This window comes from Orbicella franksi, chromosome 8, assembly GCF_964199315.1.
Source record: "Orbicella franksi chromosome 8, jaOrbFran1.1, whole genome shotgun sequence".
Taxonomy (NCBI): Eukaryota; Metazoa; Cnidaria; class Anthozoa; order Scleractinia; family Merulinidae; genus Orbicella; species Orbicella franksi.
The window spans coordinates 17,439,472-17,456,377 of NC_138152.1; the positions used below are offsets into that span (position 1 = coordinate 17,439,472).

A 16,906-nucleotide genomic window follows, 5' to 3' on the forward strand; every position below is an offset into this window, starting at 1 on the left:
ACAAGTTCAGTTATGTATTTGTGATTCGTTGCTCGATTGATTGGTTGGTTTATTTAGAAAACGAGGTCAATTTCAGTACATTTCAGATATGTCTAAATTAAATATTAAAACAACTTTCTCTAGCGCACTTGCTGCTATATGAAAGTAGTGTTTTCTCGTTGTAAAGACATACATGAGGACATGAAAACTGATGATCAACATATACTTACATTCACATCGACTTCCATAGTATGGTGGTGGACAGTCGACACAGCTGAATGAAAAACCCGAGTCAACAATGCACGTGCCGTGCACACACGGCTTACTGGCGCATGGATTAGCCGCTACAATCAGTAGGCAAAAATGTGGTATTAGGCTTGATATCTCTTAGCAGTAAAGTGAATAATTCAGAATTTATTGACCAGTACATAGGATATTCAGCTGATCAATTTAACTTCTCGGTTACACTTCGCTACTGTATCCATTGGTTTTCAGTGTTCCCAACTCATACACCTGAGTGAAGTGAAATACACCGAAATGTCGCAATAGCCCTTATGACGTCTACGAACGAAGCAAACTTGTACAATGTAAATCAACATCAAGACTTCTCAACTTTTCAGTCTCGATGCAATAGACTTGGACAGCAGGGACACTTAATTGCTATACACTTCTGTAACCCGGAACATATGAACTTCTGATTGTCGTTTGCAAAATAGAATTCGACCTCTAAAACAGGTAATTTTGAAACATGAACATCTTAGGTTAAAAGCAACATACCACCAACCACACAGCCTCTATCGGTCAAAGTGACCTCGCCAGCGTCGGGAATAGTTGGACACATGCATTCTCCAATTTTGTCACAAATAGCGTCTACAGCAAATTTTCCATCTGATCGTGGTTTGGCCTTCGGGCAGTTGCAATCTGTAAACGGAATAATGAAGAGAAGAAAGTGCAATATTTGGAATCCACTACTTAACCGAGCACCGTACGCTGTAACACTCCAAAGGTTTTCTGGAATATGGACGCGCCGGTCGACCCAGAGCTAGATAAGATGTTTTATTCACGTGTTTTATTTGCTTATGCATCACAGCAAAAGCCTCTTGGGTAAAATGCTTACAAGTAAACAAAGCTGTGAATAATCTAAAGCGCACTAAAACAGGACATATGAACCACAAGAATAATACTCATAGCAATAGAACAAACTCAACCGTAGATATGATTTTCCCACATAAACGGAAACTACAAAGGCAAAATGTTGAGTTCGTGAAGTTGCCCGCAAATTTATGAGTCAACATGCAGGCGTTTCTGGCGATCAGTTTTTGGAGATTCGCGACATTAAAATACAAATGGATGGATAATCCTTGATTCACCTGAACAATCTTTTCCAGTGAACCTTCCTAAACAGTCTTCACAAATGTAGTCATTTTTGTCCTGTAAAAACTTGCATTTTCCGCCATTTTGGCAAGGATTTGGATCACATAAATTAGGAAGGGTACCTACGGGAGCAATAAGAAATATAATAGTATTTAACACCCGCAGAATCCACACTGTTTGCGTAAAATTAAGCTGAAGAAAACAAACTAGCAACCCATGGCAATTATATAATATTTCGAATTATTCTCGCATTTTGATTGGTTCTTACTTATGAGATCTATTGGAGGACAGATGCATAGATGACGTCATTAACTATTTTTTTTTGTTTATTAAAAATAGATTGCATGTCACCGCACGTCTGTTCAGTGATGATGTCCTTACCACATTTTGACATCTTCTGTAATCTATTACTGAAAAGACGCGCGGCAACAAGGAAGGATGACACAACAGAGGGTGCGCTTCACCGAATAAATTTTTAAAAGCTTATTTTACCATTGCAGTCTGGTTGGACGTATGGAGGTTCACATATGCAAGTTCGTTTCTGCCCCTTTGGAATACATTTCCCTCCGTGAAAGCATGGCCATAGTATACAAGGCTCACAAATATCTGAAGAGATAATCATTAGTCATGGACAGTAAATTAACAATCAGCATAACCCCACACATGCGCCAAAATGATTTATGTACCAAATTTCCCGCGATCATCCCCGAACAGTATATAGGATACTCATGTTGTTGGTAAATCACTATAATTTGATACGGAACGCGTTTAATGTTGAAAAAGAAAATCCTAATGGAAAACATCAAATTAGAGATGCTTTCATGGCTTGATGGCAGGATTGGCTATCCAGCAGATGTCTGTAAATGTAATAACGTTTGAATGCGTCATTCAAAGTAGATTGCAAACTGTTTCCTTCAAGACTGATATGGTAGCGAAATTCAGCAGACAATTTCTAAATGCGATACTTGTAAAATCAGTGAATTTCTAAGTTCGGGATGTAAACAATGCCGTCAGCAAAGATCGCCATTCTGTACCTTTACAATGCGGTCCACAGTATCCTGGGGCGCAAAGACAATCATAAATGCCGTCCAAGCTTTCGGTGCATGTACCTTGATTCAGACAAGGATTGGGATGACAATGGCCAGTCTTCACTGTAAAGAACAAACAAACAAAGAACAACTTTTGATGAGTACGCATCGTTGACTATTCGCTCATAGAAAACTCGGGTACGTAGTCTAATTGTTAAATAGACATCTTGAACTCATAATCTAATTGTTTATTATGAGAAAAATCAGTAAAAAGAAACGACTTTGAAGTAAATTTGTAATTATCGATAGATACAACGAGTATCGAAATGTTTCGTTACACTCAGTTTAACTATGACAGAAACCCCCAGGCTTGTGGCAAAATGAAATTTAACAGTATCAGCGATAGCCTACGTATTATTACTTATATCAACAGTACTACTTGTAAGTTAAAAAGAGAAAACTATTTAATTTTGTTTAAATGTACTTACGTTGACAGTTCTTTCCGTTGCCGACGTAGTTTAGCTTGCAAACACAACGGTGGTCAATGCAGTCAGCGTTTTTATGACACAGAGAACAAATATCAACTGAAACGAGATTTTAAAACAACTGTTGAGGTGACTGACGACTTAGCAAACAGCTATGAAACTTGGTTAGCTTCTGATAACTTCAAAAAATAAATTTCGCGCGAGCGCCTCTTAATGCTGCACACGGCTGTATGATATACACATGTATTTGGTCTATTTTAATATACTAAAATCCAGCCTAAAGCCCCGGCCAAACGATCGCAACATGTCACCCAACATATCGCAACATGTTGCGCCCAACAATGTTGCGATATGCTGCGTTCAAATGTTGCGATTGATTGGCCGGGGCTTGAAAATGCTGGGCCAACAATGTTGGGATATGTTGTGCTGAAATGTTGCGATCGTTTGGCCGGGGTTTAACTCAATAGAGCTCAGCACGAGGTTCTTGGGAATAAACCCCACAAACTCTGTGGTTATTCCCAGAGCCTCGTACTGAGGTCTTTTATTTTAAGCTGAATTTAAATATATCGAAATTGGTCTATTATACGAACAAAACTTTTCCCTGTCAAATTACATGCAATGAAATATTAAATCATGGTTCACAATATAATAATTGCTGCGTGGGATTTTTTACAATAACTGTCTAATTTCTCGCGCGCTGGTTGGCTCATTTTTATCATCAATAAGAGTATGGACGGATAAAATTTTAATTTATGCAAGCTTTCAAGTTCAAATTTCAGCTGTCAAACTGTCAACTTTTAGCCAATGAGATTTTGTGGACTTTTTAAGTAGCCAATCAAAAAGCGAGAAAAGCTATTGACAATGTTCGCGTCATTTTGAGTAAAATCACTTATCTTTGTTTACGGCAAGTTTACGCGTTTTTTTTCCCTCATTTATTCCTGGCATTTGACCAGTTTGGGGTCTTGTTATTGTACAAAAACAAATTGACATCATTTTTTTATGCGTCTGTCCTCTTATTGATGATAAATTGCGGCATAACATTGTCAAAGTGGCGGTGGAACCACGAGCCGCAGGCATAAAAAACTGACGTCAATTTGTTAAGTGGATAAGTAACTAATTAAATTAATCTTTATGCGGAAGTCTACATCACAAAGGGGTTCACAAAAGGGTCCTATATTAAAATTAATTGATAAATAATAATAATAATAATTATAGCAGTAATAATAATAATAATAATAATAATAGGCAGGTAAAACAATTTGAACTTACATGAACCTAAAAACTAAGTCTCTTGATCATTCTCACCTCTATATTATGTAATATTGTTACATTGGGTCATTCAAATCACCGGCTTACTGCCTGTGTGTTAACTACTCTTTTCAGCATCAGCACCATGTTGCCGAGAAGACACGAGCTCCTCTGTTGTCTTAATATACACCCAAAACTCTCAGAATAAGTGATTCGCCAATTTAGATGATTGGTTACCACTAAGAACAGTTACACCGCACACTAAGTGAAATATCCTATATTGTCGATTAATTACTTACTTTCACACATCGATCCCGTGAAACCAGGTGGACAGTGACAAGAAAAGTGCAAATTCGGTGACAAAGGAGTTAGTTCATACAATCTGTCTCTTTTCTCGTAATCTCCATCTGAATTGAAGGCGTCCACGCATGTTCCACCATTCATACAAGGCTGACGAACACATGGATGAGGAACTAATGGTTCAAGGAAGCAACTGTTAAAATTCATTACTGAGCACCATACAACATTATAAACCTGATAGCCAAAGTAGCATTTTGATTTCCACTTGGTGTTCTTCGTGTTGTTCTCGAACGGCCGGTGTGCCTTTTGTCCTTTTCATAAAATGCCACTTACTATGACAAATTCTACCGCGATACCATTCCGAACAGCTGCAGTGGTAATTCCATCTATTGTTTCTTGACCCTGTTGGGTGATCAACTACTTTGCAGGCGCCTCCATGGAAACAGGGATTAGGATGGCACACGTGATCTGAAGAGAAAATTATATCCTTAAAGTAGCCGGTTCACGTAAATGCTGTAAAACTCATCATGTGTATTAGGAAATGAGGCATGCATGGTTAAGTATGTACCATTTTCACTATCTTTCCCTAACACTATGGATGTGAAGCTAGAAGTAAGGCTGTTATCTAATCTGCTATGGATCTAAATAGGTATACATAATAGGCCATTTCCCTGTTGCCACTGCCTCCGTGTCTCAACGATTCTTCGTGTGAAACCACTCATATAAAAATGTGTTTTATCTGCATGTTCATTTTCATGCAAATCAAACTCATTTTCATCATGTTTTGCACGAGGACCCGTCTTGAAACAGAGACAAAGGCAACTCGGAATTTGACTTTTAGAATTGCTGAGGGCTTGACTATTGACAAATTCGTAGTTTAACTGCCTACACATGTACAACTGAAACCTCCAAGTTCTCAGTCTAGTCGTCAAGTATTAGACAACTTTTATCACAATAATACCTGAAGACCATTAGGTAATCAATTTCTCTCGCATTGCAAAGCGACGTATTTTTCAGAACACACCTACCCGTGCAGTATTTCCCAATGTATCCTCTGGAACAACGACAAGGTGCCAAAGGGTTCTCTATGCATCTTCCGCCGTTATGACAAGGATTCACATAACAGACATATGTTTCTGCGGTGAGCAGCAAGGAATATACCGAATCATGTTTAATTGACGATAAAGAATAGTTTAATTTAATGTGGATGCTATTAATTTGTTAACCATTTATGTTTCTTAGTAAGCAACCGATATCTGCTCTTAAGGTATCAGTGTACCCCAAATTTGATCATTTTTCAAAAAAAATGTTTTCGCTTTTTCAGATAGATCTTATTGCAATCTTTCATTCAATAAAATTCTATGAAAAAAGATTGATTCTAAGCAAAGTTATTAACGCAAAACGTTTCTTACCATTAATTGTCTCTAATTGATAGCTGTCAACAAGTTGTCACGAGAAGTAAATTTGCATTAAAAGATCCCGTGAGAGATACGGTGTTGTGCGACTTTCACACGTTTGTGTTTGTGTATTAAAATTAGTCGTCGACGAAAGTGTTTTGCTTTTGTAGATTATGGATTTTTAAAAGCTTATGGTATATCTATTCGATGTCGTCCAAGAAAAAACGCAAAAGTCCTTGTCTTTTGAAAGCGCGAAGAAACCTTCAAAGAGCAAAAGCTTTCGAATTCATTCGATAAGGATCGAGCTGACGTGTTAGCTGCTAGCGACCGACGTTCCTATTTTGAGCAGGAGACATTGATTGCTCTAGACGAGAAAAAACAAAGTTGATGGGAGAACGAGATCGTTAGTGTTAGCCGGTCGAAAATTGAAGACAAAAGCAAAGACGAACCTGCAGAACCTGACTCACAAGAGTCATAGCAAAAGTTGGCCGGTAGCACGCTTCCAAGAAAGTCTCGTGAAATCAGTTTCTTGTCTTTTTCCCTTGTTTACGTGAACGCTTTTTACCTGTCTTCGGCATCTCTAAACCTGTTTCGTTAGATGGAATGTGAATCCATATTTGCTAGGGTATTTAAATCAAAGGCTCTTGTGAACAGCTCATGGATGAATGTTTCCTTTTGCCTCAGTTTCAAAACGAGTCTTCGTGCGAACCCTTTCACATAAAAATGAGTTAATGATCCTGTAGGCGGAAGTCATATAAATGGTTTTGTACTTAGACTAGTTTTGACATAGAGGCAAAAGGCAACTCGGAAATGGCCTGTTGGATGAATGTAGAAAATGTAGTTGAATAAAAAGAGAAGAGGAATTGATCATTGTAGAGATGTTCTTGGTGCTGCGGTGGAAAATAGGAAAAGGAACACCAGTTGGTCAAATGTGATGGATAGGTTTTGATGTCCAAATATGGTTGTTTATTGACACCCTTTAGGTGGTCGAATTCGTTCTCTGTTAAAATCGTTTTATAATAAGTAATTATTTATGACATGTTTGAAATGGATCTCAACAGCTAGAGCACAACAACAAAAATCAAGTTGAACACTGCTTTTATTAGGAACATTTTCTTTCTTTTTAAGTCCACTGAAATACTGACTACCATAACGTTGTACATAAAAGCTAAGAGGAGACATTGTAACCAACAGTCTCCTATATATGCAGATCAGATTATACATTTTTTTTGGCTGAGTTACAGCAGCAGGACACACAAATGTAGTAGAAGTACAGCATGATAGCAACCATTTTAAGAATTGAATGAAAATTCAACAGGTATAAGCTGAAACAGTTAGGATAGCTTATACTTCAAATAAACATTGCAAGATTTGTATTTAATCAATAGAGAGAGATTAACACATTCTATTTTTGTGTTCCTTTACGGTGGAGTCTAGTATTTTTCTTTAATTGTAGTCCTAATAGTAAAGGACTGATGTTTCTCTACATGTGTATGTTCATGTATATGAACATGATATGGAGCTGCTAATTTTAAGTTGAAGTTGTATTTCTGTATTCCACTGTAAAGCTGTAGGTTCTGAGTTAAGTTCTGACACATGTAGTGAGTTGAGGTGGATTTCACTTGTTGACATTCTTAACTTTAAGAAACCTACATGGACAAAGTCTTTGCAACTCTGTAATTATACTGTAAATCCTCGAATTAGCACCCCCCTTGAATAAGTGCCCCCTTGATTAAGCGTCCCCCTCAAATAAGTACCCCCTCGTCTTCTCCTAAATTTGAAATAAGCGCCCCGGGCGCTAATTCGAGGATTTACGGTGTGCAGTTTGGAGAGCCATTTTATGTGCTTGTAACCAATGTCTCTTGCAAAGAATGAGTTTCGACAGCTCAAGTGGCAGCTAACATAAGTGTTGAAAGCATCTTATTCTCTTCCGAAGTAGGAGTATTCCACATCCATCTGTAATTCTCAGATTAATTCTTAATTAAGTCTCAAGGGTTACTTGTGCTGTTAAAGCCGGTTTCTACGAAGTCTTTTGCTATTATTTTTGGCAGCTGATAAACACGTATAGCATCAGTAATGGTGTTGTTAATATTAATATTTGCTTACTGTCACTTGCATACTATAGTATACTGTAGTTGTTACCGCAGTGTTCATCTGAGTTATTTGATATGCACAATAGTACAACTTGCTTCACCTGCAATACACAATAAAGATAATATAAGGGTATAAAAATGAATGCAGAAAAATTACACATGTATATAGTTAATTTGCTGCCCTTCCCCTCCCCCCCCCCTCTCCCCTGTACCCAACCCCAATAAAAATAGGCTACTTACCTAAATGTGGTGTCCAAGTGATATTTCTTGCTTTTCTGGAACGGGTTTAAGAACAAAAATGCCAGTTATAAATGGCATGCTTTCCTTCAAGAAATACTGGTAGCTAAAATAATTCCTTTAACCTGAAAAATTTATTCTTATATACAGCATCTCCAAATTCTGGTAGAGTTACATGTAATTTTGAATCTCTATGAGGACTAGGAATTTAGGAACATGAAAAGCACAGGAAATTCAAACCATTCTTTGTTTCTGCCAGTAAATGTTCTGACTGTTTTCTATATGCGATTCAAATAGTTGCGTGATACATTTAGATACTTATTTGGTATGTAAAGTTTCACCTTCAGCTAAATTAATTATAATGATCTCATATGATATACACAGTGCATTTTTTTAACGAATATTCAAACAACTTTTATGGAAATTTATATAAATGGGATGATGATCACCTGCTGATTGTGCACATAATTTGTGGTACTTGATCTATCTGTGTACGGTAGTCAGTAGTATACTGGTTAATCAACTGAGTGTATCCTTTGTCTGTCATAATATATTTAAGTAATAGACCACAAGTTCTTTTGGTTTATAGGCTGATAAACCACTTGGGATGTTGGAAGAACACTCGAAGAATTCGTAAATCACTCGCCTGCGGCTCATGATTTATGAATTCTTCAAGTGTTTATCCAACATCCCAAGTGGTCTATCAGCCTATAAAACATGAGTTTATGGGCACAATAAACCATAGCTGATTGACCAATCAGAGTGCGCTCATTCATTTAATCATTACATGTATATAATTCATTAAAGCCTTTTGTTCTGTATTTGCCTAGATTAGATCAATATTGAAATCCCCAAGCAGTACAGTTGGAATTGTAGGTTCTATTAATACTGAGTTGTAAAGATGAGTAGGAGCATGAATCAACTGTGAAATTGTAACTTTAGTGTTCGAGCGATAGATACCAATGACATGAATATTTGGAATTGGTTGAGTTAAAACCATAGCAATAATTTCTAAATTATTAAAGTTACATCTGTATGGAATTTAGTACAATTCAAAACATTAAAAGGTAAACAGCAGTTCCATAGCAAGTTCTTATGTTAGACTGACTAAAGTAATTTCTGTAAAGCGTAAATTCACGAAGCTGATATGCATCATCCCTATCTGACGAGCAAAGTTTTGATTCAACAAAAATGTTGACATTAGCTTTTTGAATGTTGTAATCACTTCGCACATCATCTATGTGGAGGTGGAGCCAGAGGTGGAGAGATCCAACATTCTGAAACAAGATTGTTTTTGTTTGGGATGAATTGTCGGTCTGTAACACTGCCAAAGGCATAGTCTGCTCATTTCATTTCAACTTTCTCACTAACCTTTATTTTGAACTCGACGTAACCTTCTTCAAAGCTACACTGAATATATACACGAGCATTTCCAGTACAAACTACATCCGTAATACTGATCGATAATACAAATCACCAACAGACAGAAATCAACTCTGTAAAGACAACATCTAACAATGACACAAAATGGCGAACGTCAGCTCTTTTGTGTTTAGAAAACCATGTGCTTTGTTAGATGACTAATTTCGGAGTCGAGCAGTTTCCGAACGAAAGAATCTAATTACTAATACGCAAAAGTGCTCTCTAGACATAGTTTTTAAAGAAAAAACGATACAACAAGAAGGCTTACCTTAGCTTCCATATGACACAACATTCATTTCATTCCTCCTCCTGGTGACATTAAAACATTTTCAAACGATTCCGTCGATTTGTCCACGGACCACGGTCGATAGACATTGCGGCAGGTATATTTCGCAGGGCGCAGGTTGCAGGTTGTAGGTTGAAATTTAATCATAACTTGAAAACCGCTGGCACTTAAAAGAAACGTACAGCTGGTAGACTTACCGTGACTGTTACATCACTCTGCTTACAATCGCTCAGAAAGGTGGCTTCCACCTAAGTGCCAAACCGGCCGAAGCGATGGGAGGAGAGTATATTCCTATGATTTTAAGCCTGCAATGAATTATTGTTTTTGAAGAAACATCTGAAATATCATCTGAAATATCTGCTGAATTTGTTTTTTTCCCTGTGAGTACCAAAATGAAAGCACACTGAGCTTGTGCTAGTATATACCGTCGGTTAAAATCTTATGTTATTTCATTTCTTTATTTGTTTGCTTCATTTGTGATGGCAATCTTCTGTTGTTGAGGGAAGATCCGAGCCAAATCTGGAATCGATGGAAACATCTGTGGAGCGGCCATCCAGATGTTTTTCAAGAGATTTCACTGGTCTCAGCGTGTCGATCGATAAGTACTTATCGCGACACTTATCGCGGATCGATCGTGTCTTCACTATGTGAAAGAGGCGAACTAATTTATGTAAGAACCCCTGACGAGTATGTAGGTTATTAATTATTTTTAGTGCCAGCGGTTTTCCAGTTATAATTAAATTTCAACCTGCACCCCGCACCCTGCACCCTGCAAAATATACCTGCCGTAGACATTGTAGCTTTCAAGATTTCGATGCAAGGATCGTCGCTTACAAGATTTCATTGTCGATTTGTCGTAGCAAGTGTTCCTTAGCGTAAAATCTTTCCATTTTTCAGCCCACGAAGGAATCCTTGTTTACAAATCGAACAAAAAACCATCTTCCACTTCCGTGCCGTGTTACACCATGTTGTTTGACAAAAATTTACGCCTTTCTAGTACCCCCACAAAACCAGGCAAAAATATTCCCAGAAGTTCTTGAGACAAAAACAATACTTAGTCGATCAATGGGACATTATTTTTCACACGTTTTGGGTAATTATCTTATTACACCGCCCCAAAGTATATTTTCCTTCATATCTCGAAACGAAAATTTTAGCGAGTGAAGCGCACATTTTGAGTTCGTTTCCGGCGAGTTTTCAACGTTTTTCGCTGAAATTTAAAAGGAACGTTGCCCGATAATCAGGCAGAAAAACTCTGTCGGAGAATTTTTAATTTTTGCTTCTTTCAAAAGTTATGACTATTTTTGTGAAGAGAATGCATGTTTTATCAACTCTCAAACCAGACAAGTAATCAAATTTCCTGACACCATTTTTTAGAGAAAGGTGTCAAGGAGACATAGCGATGTTGATCGCGTTTTCCCGATCAAATCCCATGCACCGGAAACGATCGTAATTGATTAGCGAGCCTCTGTATTTTGAGAAATAGCGTGCTATATTTGGAAAACCTTTTTTTTTTTTCATGTTAATGAATACACCTCCATAATCTACAATTATTAAGCTTTCAGAAAATATATACTTTACTGGGGTTTGCGCCGAACGTCCGACCGTAAAGCGGCGCCAAAGAATGATGGTCATTTGGGGTTCACTGATACCTTGAAGTATTCTTTCATTCCCTGCGGCCGTATTAGGCGTCTCGCCAAATGCTTTTCCAATAACTCACACATATAGACAGATACAATTCCATACATTTTGGAGTTACATGTATGTCATAAATAATGGTAATTGAACTGAGTGGAGTGCAATTTGGTCTGAAATCATACGCGTGATTTCAAAATCGAACGAGCGCGCAGCGCGAGTTCGATTTGAAATCACAAGTATTATTTCAGACCAAAATTGCACGACACGAAGTTCAATTGCCACTTTATTAGATCCATTTTGAAATCGCACAATTTTATCGCCTTAATTTTTAGACTTTTGGTGTATTGTTCCAGTAGCCGGTTTGTTAAAAAAAAGCGGAACCGGAAACGCCTTTACGTCTCATTTAGTATGCAAGACGATGTCATGCGACGAAAACTCATCCGAGTATGACAAAGAAACGAGCGGTTTTGAAGTCAGAACGAAAATAGTCTGCTTCAGGTATAAAAGTTCAATTCTCGTCGCCTGAATCAATGATGGAAGGTCTTTCTTTCTTCTGTGGTTGAGGCTGAGACTTTTCATTGTCTTTGGAGATGGAATTTGAAGGTGCATCCTGCGTAATTCTGCGATTGATTTCTTTTGAGTTGTGAAACTCCCTCGAGTGCACGATGCCCAGTGGATGGTACGTTTTTTTTCTTTCTTACCGTTTAATGGCATGATTTTAAGGGAGTCCAGCTCGTTATCACCTCCGTTTCTTTTTGTGACCTCGGCGAAGGACTCAATACTCAGGACCTTGTCAAGTTCTTGCGGCGCCATTTGTTTCAAGATATTTCCAAGATGGCGGGACAAACACCAGCTTCGTAAGACGTTCATTCATTCACTGTTTTGTGGAGCGGGGCGTATTTTGACTATGTTTATTCACAGCGACAGAGTTGAGCTCTTTTGTTGCTTCGTTTGAAACTACCAGAAAACTGGAAACATCTACCTTCTTGAGATGGCCCTGAATTTGTTGTTGTGTGGTTTTCGTTTGTTTATGTTTTACTGGACTCGGTATCATACGGATTTTGAGCAGATATTGAAGAAAAATCGCCAAAATATTCGTCAAAATGGACATTGAAAGTTGGAAACTTCCATTAAAGTAGGTGTTCAGCCTGAAGGAGCTGATAATCGTCATTTAGAAACTGTAATTAATTACATTCGTCAAGTCTTTTGGAAAAAAAACACAATAACAACAAAGTTTTGGCAATACTAGTTGCTAAATTCTCCACACAATGGCTTTTTGCCTTTCATTTTCCTGAAATTTTATTGTTTACTTTAAACTAATATTGAAATCTGATTGGTTGTTTTATTTTACTGTCCCATTCTCAATGGCTGAGAAAAAAGATGCGATTTAGAGCAAAAAATAGTGCGATTCGTGAATAAATCGCACCATTGAGAGCCAATCAGATTGCAAGGATAACCAGTGATTTCAAAATGGATTTAATAAATAAAGAAACATGGCAGAGTTTTTAAAAGCTATGCCGAATTATCCATTATGAGCACCCTTACCATGGCAGTACGTTCCATGATACCCCGGATGACAGTGACAGCGTGCAACGCCTTTAACATTTTCGCAGTTTCCACCATGTAGGCAAGGGTTTGGTAAACAAGGATCTGGATCTGAGATATTGAAAAATCACAAGCTGTTCTGTTGATTTTGATTGAAGCATCTGGAGCAAGAAAGTAATATTTCCACCACGTTTCCTTGTAAGAGGTAGAATACCCGGTAATGTATCAGTAACGCAGAGGCTCCAATCCAGTGATAGTCCTGGATATATTTTCTAGTTGCAATTTCTTTAATAAATATAAACACAAATTAATTTAGCTGTAAATGTAAATGGCCGTCATTTCTCAGTTAGCAGATGATTAAGGTTAAGATCATTTTCACTCGTTTCAGGACTTTTCATAATTCCTTTAATAAGCTTCTTCCAAGGCTTCGTAGCTCACTTAGTAGAACATTTCACAAATATTTTGCATCGCCATGCCATTGCTCGAAGTCCAGCTTGAGGCCCTAATTTTGTCAGGCCTCTTTAATTGCACTTGGAAAAAGTTGAAACACAATTGCTATGGTTTTTTCTAACTTCAGACATACGTACCTTTACAGTTAACTCCTGTGTAACCATCTTGACAAACACATCTGTATCCTTTCAGCGTCTCCACGCATCTACCATCATGTTCACATGGGTTAGGAGAACAGAACATTTCATCTTAAAGCGATAAAAAACAACATTAAAAATTCAACGTCAGCCTCCATCGATTTGTCCTTTCTTTACTATTTAAAATATCTTTCCATATCATATGGACAGGAGTGTTTTACTGAGAGCTAAAACACTCGTAGAATGCATAAATCACTACATCCGTCTACAACCCCAGGGGCGACTGAATTTTCCGTATGTCACTCTTACTAGTGGCATATCCGGCGACAAAAGGGACCACGATTCCCGCCCTCAACAAAATAGTCGAGTAAACTTGGTTTGTTGTTCGGAATAATGGCGGCCGCTGAGGGTGGATTTGTTTTGTTGAGCGACGATGAAGTATTAATTGTACTTCCAGAACAGATTACAACGAGAAAACATGGAAAAATGATGCCAGAGGTTTTCAAGAGATTTCTCCAAACGTGACAGAAAAATAGAAATCGAGGATCTTACGCTGGTGGGACTACAAGCAATCATCAAACACCTCGTGTTTTGTGCGCGAAACTGAAAAACGGAGAAGAATACAAGCCCTTATCCATTACAGTTCTTATCCCAAGCATCCCAAGCAAGCAGTTTTTATCCCAAGCCACTCTTTGCAGAAACCCAGTATTTGCAAACAGTCATTTATGTCCATAATGTGTGGTCCATATAATAAAAGAACAATACACGTTAGCTTGAAGATATGAATTTTATGTTTTCGCAGCAAGAGCAATATAGTGACTATATTTTTCTTGTTACTCGAACATAAAATTCATACCTTCTCGCCACCGTGTTATATCGTTACTTTATGGACCATCTTTAACAAATAAATTGCATTCAGTGGTATCTACTTCCCTTATTACCTTCACAGTTCTCCCCAGTGAACCCTGCAAGGCACGTGCATTTGTAGCCATTGCTTATCTCTATGCATTTCCCTCCATGTTTACAAGGTCCAGAGAAACAATACTGTTGCACTGAAAAAAAGCAAAAGCGAACTTATGATTCTACAGCTAACAAAAGCATTACCAGGAACATTGTATCACAGGATTGGCTGTTTACAGCTTCTGTGGGATATTTACAGCATGACTGAAGCCAACTTTTGACGCAAATTGATTTCAGTTTTTTTAACCTGATGCTAGCTGTTTCCAACTATGGTACAAGGAAAGTTAAATTTAAGTTTAAATTTAAGATGTTCGTAGCTTCAAAAGCACTTACAAGTTCATCTTGTTGCCTGGGTAACATTCACTCTTGGATTGTTTGCCTTAAGTTAAAGTTATGAGCGTAAATTTGATATTTCCAGACCACAGTGACACCAACCTGATCTGAGGACATACCTTCACAGGTCGTGCCAGTGTACTGAGATGGGCAAACGCATTGACAGCAAACTCCAGCAGAATCGCTTGAAAGTACTCCGCCATTTTTGCACGGATTTTCTATTTAGAAAAACAAGGCATATAAATCATTGATTGATACTAGCTAAAAATCGATCAATCAATTCAATTAATCGATTTAGACTGAACAAATAATGATGCAAAATTTGTGGAGATCAGGAACTTAAAGGAGCTCAGCCACGGTTTGCGCATATTGAAAAGTTTGGCCTCAATTTTTCAAATTCGTCGTTTGTAATCCGTGTTAGTCTTCTCCATCCTTAGCCATCATTGTTCCTTCATGGTTTATCATTATCTCTTTGGTGTTTTTCTATCTTATTAAACTGTTATTTTCAGGTTTCCTACCATTTAAAGGTAATTTTGTATGTGGCCAAAATAACTCAAAATACCGTGATTGAGCCCCTTTAAGCGATGCTCTAGGACAGTGTTCTGGGTGAATAGTTTTCAAAAGCAAACACGATGAACATGCCAGTGACCGATTGTCAAGTGTGGACAGCTTTAAGAATTTATTTTTCTCAGCCTCATAGCCACGTCTAGAGATTAAATTAAATCTTTTTCAAAAGTAAACAAGGACTTTAATCCACACCTTGATATAAATGTTAATAGTTAAACATTCCGATATTCGTTTTCGTGTATATCAGGTCCTCGTGTGAATTCAATTCAACTATTAACAAAGACTTATTTGATATTTTGTTTGAAAAGACTGGTCCTTCGTTTCTTTTTCTTCGCTTTTAGTTATGGTTGATGATACTGAACAAAAAGAACTGTTTACTTTCAAGTGGTGATAAGAGGCACACAAAACAAATTTACAAAGCAAACGATCAGAACCGACAAAGTAAAAAGGAAACAGAGAACTCACTGTCATGAATGTGCACGTGTAAAACATTTTCTGCAGTCTCCTCTTTGACAGGAACTGGAACAGGGTAGTCCTTAAGGTGCTGGATGTGGATTGGCAGTGGCATTACAAATACATCTTTTCGTACGCCATTTATCGAGTCTTTGACTTCAGTTTTCTTTCGTAGGTGCACTGACCTTGCAAGAGTTACTTTTCCTTGCGAGACGTTCCTGACCTTTTCACTGACATGGTTACCAACTTCTTTGCCATCTGTATTTTCACCATACACTAAACAGTGTAAATATAACATGGAAAGCCACTGAACCAAAGTTAAGTGTTTGAGAGTAAACTGCATGTTTGTCACCTTTTTAGCGTAAACGTCTAAGGTAAGAATGAACGATTGATTGTTCGATGTTTATATGGAGGGACCTAATTGAAAGTCATTTGCAGTCATTTTTAATTTATGTTATTTTTTGGGTCAAAACACTCACAAATCGACAATAAAGTAACCTGTTAATAAACAATAAAAACCAAGCCAACACAGGTAAACTTTATTCCATCTGACACGGATCCACGCTTCAAAGCACGAAGCTCCGCCCACTTACATGTCAAAATGTCCCATGTTAAATGGCGGTAAAATTAAAATGACAAGCAAGCACCCATGTTACCAAGTTGAAACTTTCACTTGTCCTTTGTTCAATCTGTTCGGGTACTGCGTCGAATACTGTAAGCAAACTTATAATAAAACGAAAAACAGCGATTTTCTCGTAGACCTCGTAGAAAGTCTGTTGCTTTCCTTTGTGTTCTTTTCATAAGTAATCACGTCGCAGCAGCAAACTGTGTTATCAATTTTTCAGCCAATATTCGGTCTTGTACTCTGTTTTTACCATATTAAAATTAAGCTAAAGTGGTTCCGTTAACTTAATCGTGTGCTGGCGCATGGATAAGAAAAACCTAGCAAAAGACGGGAGGCCGCAATGTCAGTC

The 16,906-nt window shown here is 37.7% G+C and overlaps 1 protein-coding gene across 1 annotated transcript in view; it reads right to left on the reverse strand.

Moving 5' to 3' along the window:
* LOC145494716 (uncharacterized) overlaps positions 1–16,513 on the reverse strand; it is a 22,702-nt gene extending 6,189 nt beyond the window's left edge. Inside the window, exons 1-14 of the mRNA XM_081474280.1 lie at positions 15,945–16,513; positions 15,032–15,130; positions 14,561–14,671; positions 13,620–13,730; positions 13,033–13,143; positions 5,443–5,550; positions 4,748–4,882; positions 4,414–4,587; positions 2,870–2,965; positions 2,388–2,504; positions 1,846–1,959; positions 1,350–1,475; positions 757–900; positions 210–323 (exon numbers count right to left, since the gene is read on the reverse strand). Coding sequence (XP_081330406.1) covers positions 210–323; positions 757–900; positions 1,350–1,475; positions 1,846–1,959; positions 2,388–2,504; positions 2,870–2,965; positions 4,414–4,587; positions 4,748–4,882; positions 5,443–5,550; positions 13,033–13,143; positions 13,620–13,730; positions 14,561–14,671; positions 15,032–15,130; positions 15,945–16,275 — 1,891 coding nt within the window. The 5' untranslated portion in view covers positions 16,276–16,513. The remainder of the gene's footprint in view (positions 1–209; positions 324–756; positions 901–1,349; positions 1,476–1,845; positions 1,960–2,387; positions 2,505–2,869; positions 2,966–4,413; positions 4,588–4,747; positions 4,883–5,442; positions 5,551–13,032; positions 13,144–13,619; positions 13,731–14,560; positions 14,672–15,031; positions 15,131–15,944) is intronic.
* Positions 16,514–16,906: the final 393 nt, after the last annotated feature.